Raw genomic sequence first — 10,528 nt, 5'->3', positions numbered from 1 at the left:
TGCATCTTTAGATGGGATATATATGCATTGCTGAAGGGACCATGCATTTTTTTTTAATTGAACAAACTCTCTCTGAACCACATATAATACAAAGTTGTGAGAAGCAAATCAACCAGAAGCCAGACATGATTCTAAACATAATAGGCTCTGGAACACACTTATGACGGTTTTACCAATGATCATTACCAAAAGCATTCTCCAAAGCTTTGCTCCTTTTCAAGGGATTTGGCTAAATATGAAGAGCTCGCTGTGCTCTGAAGCTAATGTCCAAACCGCTAGACAAATACAGACAAAGGGGAGGAAAAGGGAGACAGGTGCTGTGGCAGGAAGGGCACCGAACTTGGGGTTAGAAGACTTACGTTCACATCGTAACTTCATCACTGAAGAGCAAAGTAACTCTGAGCAAGCCACGAGCTTTCTGAGCCCGCGTCCTCATCTGGCAATCAGGGACAAGAGTAGGAATTACACTACCTCTCTGAACGAGTTTGTGGTAAGGAGCAAGATAACGGGAAAGCACTTTCTAACCGTAAAATGATGACCAATGTGAAGTGTTACCATCATAATTACAGACCAATAGCCGTTCTTTATGTCTTTCATGAAGAATCAAAGTGCAGTTCCTTTCCCTGTCATGGTCGTGAAAGCCAATTGTCTTGGTGACTCCTGTTTCTGCGAGGTGAAGACTTCTTTCCGTAATTCATGATGAAGTTTGAGAAGACGTCCAAACTGTGAAAACCACCTGGGCCTGGCCATGAGATTTAAAAAAAAAAAAACAAAAAACCCAACTCCATGTTCAGATTTCAAAACCTGAGCCCATTTCCCCTCGAATTCTGCTGTCTTCTGTTCTTGGATTCCTTTTCCTCCAAGAAAGGAAGCAGCACCTAAGCCACCATCAGGAAAGCCAGAAAGAAGGCGGCAGGGAGCCCTTTGGGACGGGGATCTCCCCGTGCTGCAGACAGTTCTCCAGGAACCGTTTGAGACGTATCAAAGACCCCATCTGTCCTGAACTGGTGATGGCTTCAATTCGGGGAAAATATTCTTCCTTTATGAGTAGCATCATCTTCCAGAACTGAAGCTGGTACTGTTTCATGAGCGCATTCCCACATACCTCTAAGAAGTCAAAGAGAAGAGTGGCGGTCACATCTGCCAGAGGCTCCATGTTCAGGAGCTGTGCCAGCCAGCGCCAGCCATGGTTTAAGCCATGAGGATGAGCCCCTTGTCTCTCTGCATAAGGCCAGCGGAGTTGAATGATAGCAGCGTAGAGACGAATCATGCCAGACATCCTCTTCAGAAAGCTATCTTGTTGTTCTACTTTGGAATCCTTGACTTGGTAGCCAAGGAGCTTCTGATATTCTTCCGAGGCCATGCCCTCCTGGAAGGCTGGGTAGAAAGGCACGGAGTAAGGGCATTTTTTGTGAAGATGAGCAAGGATGAGTTCCCCCACTCTGGGATGGAGTTCCCAGATTCCGGATGCCACAGCAGCAATGGGGAATGCTGCTTCGTGATGAGAAGCCACTTCTTCTTCTCCTTGTTTCACGAATTTCTCTGCCAGCTTGTAGTGGACAAAGTCCAGGCCTTGTTGGTGGTTTGTCACTGACACAGACCGACCACCGCAGGGGACAGCTTTCCCCAAGAGCAGATTGTTGATCTTGTCAAAGATCTCCTTCAGCTGTGAGCCTGCTATTGTAGAGATCTGGCTCACAGGAATAGTGGCAGCTTTCTGCAGGTCCATTTTGATCTTCTTGGCCTCCTGATCTTTGCTATTGGTTAATGCATCAAAAGCCAAGACACATTGATTGGCAGCATCCTGTAGCTGCTGGTACCACTGCATGGTACCGTCTCCTGCTTTGACATGGAGGCCTTCTCTCTGTTTCCCTCCGGGACACTGACCAGGATCTGGGGTCTCCTTCTCGGCTCTCGGCCGCTGCTCCAATTGCCCCTGTTTGTCCTCGCACTCCTCTTCATCTGGCCTCCTCTTTTCCTCAGTAGCCTTGGCCATCTCCTGCTGTAAACCAGTAAGCACGTGCCGCATTTCCTGCAGGGCCCGTTCTGCGGTGGCTTCATCTTCTGGGGCAGGAAAACCTCTCTCACTGGCGCTCCGAATGATGTCTGAAATAAGCGCACACAACTGGTCTCCCCTGCCTCCAAATGCAGACAGATCCCGTCTCGGTAGGCCGTTGTGCCGATAACTGGCACCCAGCTGCTGGTTGAGCTGCAGTGCCTCCTCTTGGAGGGCATAGAGACGCCGCCAGCGATCCTGGCCTTCTTCTTTCCTGAGCCGTCCTTGCCCCGTGTGCCTCGATGGCTGCTGCTCAGCCTCACGCAGCTTCGGGTGGAGCATGTGGGCTCTGTGACGATGTTCCTCTTGGAGCTGCTCCTGCTGACCCTGTGTTTCTCGGAAACTTTTCTCCATCCCTTCCCGAAGGTCCTGATACTCCTTGTGCTGTTTCCGTGACGTCCGTTCATCAAACCGCTTCAGCTGCTCTGAGGCCATCTCAGAGAGGAGCCTTGCCTTCCTCTCATGCTCTTCCTGCCTCTGCCTCAGTCCTCTAGTTCCCTTCAGCCTGTGTACCTCCTCATACAATCGAATGCATCCTTCCACCTCCGTTCCCCGCGAGGGGCGAAGTACCACAGATTTTGCCTGATGGAGTTCATCCTCCTGACGCCGAGTTCCACTTGGAGCTGCAAGGGAAACTGGCGAGGAGACCTTTGCATGTCTGGCAGGGGTCTGAGGAACAGACAGTACTTGGTCAGGAGCAGAAGAGAGCGATGAATACTCAGAGGGAAGTCGATTCTGCTGAGAGGGAGGCAAGATGTGGTCCGCCACGCATCCAGAGGAAGTCGACCACTCAGGAATGGACATGCGTTCTTCCAAAGTCTCCTGGCCCCTCAACGGCCAGTCGCGGTGGTAGGACAAGGGTCCTCTGTCGGAGCTCCTCGGGGCCTGCAGGGCCTCCCAGCAGCGGCCCTCTGACGCCATCACCGCTTCCCGCACAGACCCGACCACGGCTTCCACACCCGCGCCGGGCGGCAGCTCACAAGAAGAAAGGCTGGTCACAAGTCCGACACTCGAGTCGGCCGCCGTGGCCTATTCTATCTCAACTCAGAAGTTTCTTTACCAAAGAGAGAGGAGACAATAAAGTAGGAAAATGTACAGGGGATAGAAAAGTGATTTCTCCTCTCTCAATCCAGGCCGAGATTACTCACTACTGGCCTTCCTGGGTGAGAGATTTAATCAGGAGGACTCCTCCAAGATGGAAGCGAGCTCTCTCCAGAAACTAGGAGAGGAGTCAGCCTTTCCCTCACCCCACTAAAAAGTAGCCCAGGAGTCAAAGTCCAAGTCGGAACAGAGCTCCCAGCCTCAGTCTCTAGCTCAGCTCCCTCTCTCTCCAGTCAGGAGAGTAGCTCCACAAGAGTGACTCAAGTCCCAGGATCCTTGGCTTTTTATGGTGCTTTCTTGTCCCCTCCCCTCTTCACAGGGGCCAATCACAGTTTTAGAGGGCAGGGCTTCAGTGGGAACCAGTGCTCCCCTTCTGGAGGGGTGGCTACTCATCAAGAGGGTTCACACCTTCCTGGCTGTCTGGGATTCTGGAGGTGTGAACTCTGCTCAGAGGATTCACAAGTTTGGGACTGTCTTAATGGGGTGCAGCTCTAAGTCGGTGACTTGTGAGTTACTTTGTGAGGTACCTTGCTAGCTTCTCACCCAGGACTAAGGAGGGTCTTCGATCTTTGGTCCATTCCCTTCCAAAATAGACAAACGAGAGTTGTTCTGGTCTTCACAGTGTAAGCAGGGCTACTTCAGTTGCTGTTAACTGAGAATAGACAAAGGGAAGGGAGGATTCCCTTTCACAAGTGTAAACTCAGAGAGACCACAGAGTTCCCTTTTACAGCATCAAACAGGATTTCCTGGTCTAGGTCTAATCCAAGTCTCATCTCTCCCACACTGTCTTCCAATTTTCCAGCAGTTTTTATCAAATAGTGGGTTTTGGTCCCAATAGCTTGGATCTTTGGTATTATCATAGACTGTCTTGCTGAAGTCTTTTACCCTATGTCTATTCCACTGATCCTCCTTTCTGTCTCTTAGCTAATGCCAAATTCTTTTAGTAACCACTGCTTTATAGTACAGTTTGAGATCTGGGACTGGAAGTCCTCCATCCTTTGCATTTTTTTTGTCATGATTTTCCTGGATATAGTTGATCTTTTTTTTATTCAAAATGAATTTTTTTTTTCCAATTCCATAATGTAGTTTTTTTTGGTAGATAATGGGTATGGCAAGAAATAAATAAGTTTTGGGAGGATTGTCATTTTTATTATTTTAGCTCATTCTACCCATGAGCAGTTAATGTTTTTCCAATTGTTTAGATCTAGTTTTAACTCTTTGGAGAGTTTTTTGTAGTTGTGTTCATATATTTCCTGTGTTTGTCTCGGCAAATAGATTCCCAAGTATTTTTTATTGTCTGGGGTGTTTTTCAATGGAATTTCTCTTTCTAATTCTTGCTGCTGATATATTTTGAAGATATATAGAAATGATGATGACTTATGTGACTTTATTTTGTATCCTGCAACTTTGCTAAAGTTGTTGATTATTTCAACTAGCTTTTTGATTGGTTCTCTGGAGTTCTTTAAGTAGACCATCATATCATCTGCAAAGAGTGATAGCTTGGACTCCTCATTGCCTATTTTAATACCTTCAATTTCTTTCTCTTCTCTAATTGCTACAGCCAGTGTTTCTAGTAAAATGTTAATTAATAGATGTTATAATGGGCATCCTTGTTTTACTCCTGATCTTATTGGAAAGACTTCTAGTTTATCCCTATTGCAGATGATGTTTTCTGATAGTTTTAGATATACTGTTTATTATTTTTAGGAAAGGCCCTTCTATTCCTATACTTTCTCGTGTTTTCAATAGGAATGGGTGTTGTATTTTGTCAAAGGCTTTTTCTGCATCTATTGAGATAATCATGTGATTTTTGTTGATTTGCTTGTTAATATGGCCAATTATTTGGATGGTTTTCCTACTATTGAACCATCCTTGCATTCCTGGTATGAATCCTACCTGGTCATAGTGAATAACCCTTGTGATCACTGGCTGGAGTCCTTTTGCTAGTATACTATTTAAGATTTTTGCATCTATATTGTGTAAGAGAGAATTTTCAAGGCATGCATGCAAGAGAAAATTTACATGCATGAAAGACAGAAAGCTGGGGACAGAAGAGCTGTCAATCAAAAGGAATATTCCATTGACTGATGGTGAAAACCCTGAAGCTTTTGCTGACTGATATTTATCTGGCTGGTTAGAATAAAAGAAGAGATATATTTGTCCTCATACCTCCCTGACAGACTTTATGTCACAGTTGTGATGGAACTACCATTTCCCCAATATCCTCAAAACCAAGGCTCCTTCTATAGACTAGGGAAAACCCCATCCCTCTTTCCTCATCCTCTATCCTTGTCCTGTCTTCCCCAATACCTTATTAGATAAAAGAAGAGAAGAGAGTATTTCCTCTGAAACCTCATAGTTCACTCTGGGTAGGAGGATGGAGGGGCAAAACTGAAAGGTTTTTGAAGAGGGAGATGAAGGTTGGAGGGTAGGAAAAACCTTGATCCATTAGTCATCTAGTATTGATCAATAGACACCCTCAAGTATTTCTCTATTATCTCAGATGTATATACTCTATTACAATTGGCACCTCTAAGAGAGACTGAACCCCACAATCCTTAGAAACAGAAGAGAAGAAAGAAAGATGTTTAAATAGGTTATCTGTGGAGAAGTGATTGTGGCAGTTATTGCTTCTTTCTGGGTCTACAACATACTTTAGAGTAAAATGACCCATATGATCTTTGACTCTATTGATTATATAGGCAACACAACCATGTCTATATTGCAGTTACCTTTTCAAACTGAATTAATACTCTGGCAAATTCTGGCTCAAATTTATGTGATCTTTATGGATGTTTTACAGACTCTGACCCTAATAAAGAAGATCTTTAGATTTGTGATCCCCATAAAGGCAGAAAAGATACTGGTTATTGATAACAACCTGGAAAGCATGATAAAGAACTTATTAGCAGAATTGATCAAGGAAAAAGGACTTGATAATATTAAGGGCAAGGACAATGGACAGGCAGATAGTGTACCTATGGGAAATTAGGTGACAATGACACCAAGCCTCACAGTGAACCAGAGAAAGTTTGTCCGCCAGCTATCCAGTATAGCTGGTGTACTACAGTCTAAAGTTCTCAGACAATTCACCTCACAGTAACTTCAATCCCTATAAAGATGTTTACCAAAATACATAGAACAACCTTTCAAATCTCAAATGAAACTGAAATATGCTTTTAGGATTTTTGACTGATTTTGAGAATGTAGAGTTCCTACTCTTAGAACTGTTTAGCCCCCATGAGCAAAGACAATTCCTAGAAAAGACCAGGAATGATAGTAGCCTGACTAGCTGACCCCACTGTAGAGCAAAGGGAAGATCTAGACTTTGCAAACCCACTAGCATGTCCTACCTAAGGAAATGCAGGGAAGACTTGCTCCAAGCAATAAAGCAATGCTGCTCAAAGCCAAATGCATAGGCTAGGTTTGATAAGATCATGAAGAACAAAGGGGAACATCCTGCCACATACATTGATTGTCTGTCAGAAATGGCAGAATCAATATTAAGTCTAGAGACTAACAGTGAAAAATCTGCAAGTCATGTCCAGAGGCAATTTTTGAGGGGTTGCACACCTCATTTAAAGAACTTCTTTAAGCACTATTTCCCTAAGTATGACACAGTCAGTCTGATTGAACTCCGTAAGACAGCAAGTTACATGCATGATAATCAGTCAGAACAAAAGAAACAGATGCAAGACTTAAGAGACAAATTATAAATGACAGAGAAAATCTAAAAGAAAAGGAGATAGAAGAAATCAAGAAACTAAACATGGTTTGGACTTACACAAAACCAAAACCAGTGCAGAGAGAAACTAGAGAAACTAGGGAATTCTTCTTTTGTCACAAGTGAGAACATCTTATAAAAAATTGTTTTTCTTAAGAACATGAGATTAACAAGAACACACAAAATTTACAAACTAGATACAAAAAGTCCACTTGCGGTTCTCATTGCATGCTAAAATCCACAAATCAAGCAGCTGATTTGTAAGAGAAGCAACATACCATTAAAACTGGAGCTAAACTTAAGTACTTAGACATGGTTAAGAAAGAATTATGAAGCCAGGCCTTTAAGGTATATAGTGTGACACATGGAGATAGAAGAGATAGGGGGAAAGAGGCTGTAGTTAAAAATAGTAGAAAAAAGTTGGGAAATGTTGAATATTCAGTGCAAGAAAGTGAATCTGTGAGTGATAGTACATGCAATAAATCAAGAGAAAGGCAGAGACAAATTAAAGAAATTGATGAAGAAATTAAGGAAATCATTTCTCAAATACTGACTGAGATAAGAGACTTTGAAAAAAGTTGCACAGTAACCACACAGGCAAAAAGCATAAATGAAATCAAATCATTATTAGAGAACTTTTTCCAATGTAGAGTGGGCAATGGGATTGAATTGTGCAAAAGAAAGAAAAAGTCACAAGACCTCAAGCAGGAGTTACTGAGAGATACAGAAAAAAAAATAATTTCAATTCCCTGAAGGTTACTGTTGCTAAAGATGAAAATGCTTTGAAACCATTCACAGATTTTATTTGCATTACATCCCACCAAACTCAATTAATTTGTCCAATAGCTACATGTCCAAATGTACACTTAGAAAAAACATCTAATTTGAATCCAGAAGTTGAAATCTTCCATCCAGCAATGAGTGATTTAGATAAGACAAAATTGACTCAAAATGGAGCTGAAATTACACTTGAAAACAATAATCCTATTCAAAGTAATGGAGGTGACATGACAGTTGAATTTGAAAAGAGGAATGGAATGGAAGTCTTAATAACTGGAAAAACAACCAAGGATTCAAATGAAGCCAATATTCTAAGTGGCAGAGGGGACTCTGGCCAAAGCAATAGCTATGATTTAAATTCATTTTCTAATGTAGTAGAGGAAGACTTCAGAGGAAATGATTGAATCAAAAAAAATTAACCGAGCCACATATGCAGCTGGCAGAGGGTAGCAAAGAAATGAACACTGACTTAGTAACTATACATACCTTAGCTACAAATCCAGTAATATATATATGCATTAATGTGGGACAGAATGAAGGCACACATCTTACTGATGTTGAAGGGAAACATGCAGATGTACTGAACTTATTCCCAGAAGAAAATAATGACATGGAAAGATTCCTATCTCTACACAGTCAAAAGAAGAAGAAAATAAATATGAACCTCAGACTGGTGATAGAGTAGCATCTATGATTAACAGCATTGAATATCTGCAAGAAGAAACTAACCCCACACCATCAAGTTTACCAATTCAAAATGAAAATCTGAAGCTTAGTAATGAGAAACTACCAGATACCGATTTGGGAAAGATAAAAGCTGGTGATATAGGCTTTGAGCAAATCACAAAGCCTGAGTTGGCGACATCTGACAAAAGTTTACATGGCATTGAGCAAAATTCAAAGAACATAATGATTGGATTCAGTGATTCAGATTCAGATACTGAATCAAAAGGAATACCAGAGGGTGTAATAATAATGGATCAAGATGATTTAGAACAAATGCCTTACCAATTTTATAAGCTTTATGAAGAGGTAGATGAAGAAGGGGATGTGTGTGAAACAAATGAGAAAATTGAATACTTGCGACAAGTATGATAAAAAATCTCACCAAGATTATGATGATGAGATAGTCTTTGGGCACAGAACAAGTTGCATGCCATTACAAGAATTTTATGCAAAATTAGGGGTTGATAATGAAGATGACTTTATAGAGAATTTGAATTACATGACTTATATAGATGCAGATTTTGAATAGGAAGGTGGATATCAAGGAACATATTAAAAACTGGAAGAGGAGTGATAGATACACATTTTCACTTCTAGTCTCTAACTTCAAAAACATGACAAATACCATTCATGCTGTAACAGTGAAACCAAGATTAGTTGGAGTTCCTTAGGGTAACATACTACACAAAAACTTATGAGAATGAAGACTAGTCTTAGGCAGCATAGAAAATAAATTATTCCAGCAAAAAAAAAGAACAAGTAATTAACAACAACAAGAACACTCATAAACTTTTAGCATACAACTCTAACTTCATTACTAGGACAGACACATACACCAAGAATGCAATGAAAGCATAGAATCACATTGGATGAATTTTATTTTCAAAGACCTTAACATCAAGTTGTAGTTGAGAACTGAAAAAGGTTAACCTTTTCTCTCAACCTTCACCCTGAATTAATCTCTACTGGGGGAAGGGAGAGAGGGAGGGTATACCATGAGGATATTACTTCATAGTTTCAGATACCTCACTAGACATACCATTGTGATCATGTCACCAGTGAAGATACATACAGATGACATCTGATTTTTAAAATAAGCCCTAGTCAAGAAAAGCGACACAAATAGCCCAAGAAGAAATAAAAAAAGAGTCCTGTGAATGAAAGCCTATGAAAACAAAGGAAAGCACATGAAAACACATATCAACAGATAGTACAGACAAGAGAGCATTGCACATGTTGAAATGATATCAGGAAAGTACCCCTGAAGCAAATAGAACATTTCCATGAAGAAAAGCCAAAAATATGCATTTAAAAGATTAGCAGCCAAAGAAAAATATACATTTTATACAAACTCTCTACCAACCATAGTAACAGAACAGAAAGAAACAATGATATTTCAAATGAATACATAATTCTCTAAATTCTATCTCCATTAAATAATTATAGTAACCATATAATAAATCTCGAGAGAAAAAGTCAAATATCAAAAAGATTAGCAAGCTTCAAATCACATACTTGACAAAATTCTAAGAACTTATGCACAATGCTATACTGCTTATACCCATTCATGCAGATGTACATATGCAAATCTTACATGCATGAAGAGGAACACAAGTATATCTTACTTCCATGCATGAAGCACACATATATGCTTACTTGCATTCATGAATAACTCAGCTTACTTCCATGCCCATGAAAATTTCAATCTTACATACATGCACATGTAAAAACCTTACATGCATGCATGTTCTGGGTTCTGGATTGTTCCTGAGTTTGTTCCTGAACTGAAGAACACAGGACTACAATCAAGACTGAAAGCTGACAACAGTGGCATGCTGACCAGAAGATGAAGACAGAGTTTATACAGTCACCATAAAAGGACATGGAAGGACTTTGAAAGTTTGGACTTTGATCATGAGGATATGTAAGAATGCATCATACATGTTAATATCACATATATGCATGCACATCCTATATAGAAAAGGAAGCTATCTCATGGGATGGGTAAGTATACAACATGCATAGTTGTAAAACAAGAGACACTGATCTAAATTTCTGTGGAAAATTCAAACAGACTAAGATATTTTTATCTGCATGAGTTTGCACAAAAATATACAATGATGTACATATGTAAATCTGTA

At 40.9% G+C, this 10,528-nt stretch overlaps 1 protein-coding gene across 1 annotated transcript; it reads right to left on the bottom strand.

The window, feature by feature from the left end:
• Positions 1–889: 889 nt before the first annotated feature.
• LOC130458444 (mRNA export factor GLE1-like) lies at positions 890–2,977 on the bottom strand. Its single transcript, XM_056824203.1, has one exon. It carries the CDS (start codon positions 2,975–2,977, stop codon positions 890–892), a length of 2,088 nt encoding a protein of 695 aa, XP_056680181.1.
• Between the last annotated feature and the right edge of the window lie 7,551 nt (positions 2,978–10,528).

The sequence above is a fragment of the Monodelphis domestica genome, chromosome 3, assembly GCF_027887165.1.
Source record: "Monodelphis domestica isolate mMonDom1 chromosome 3, mMonDom1.pri, whole genome shotgun sequence".
In the NCBI taxonomy this organism is placed as follows: Eukaryota; Metazoa; Chordata; class Mammalia; order Didelphimorphia; family Didelphidae; genus Monodelphis; species Monodelphis domestica.
This window is presented reverse-complemented; position numbering and strand designations above follow the sequence as displayed.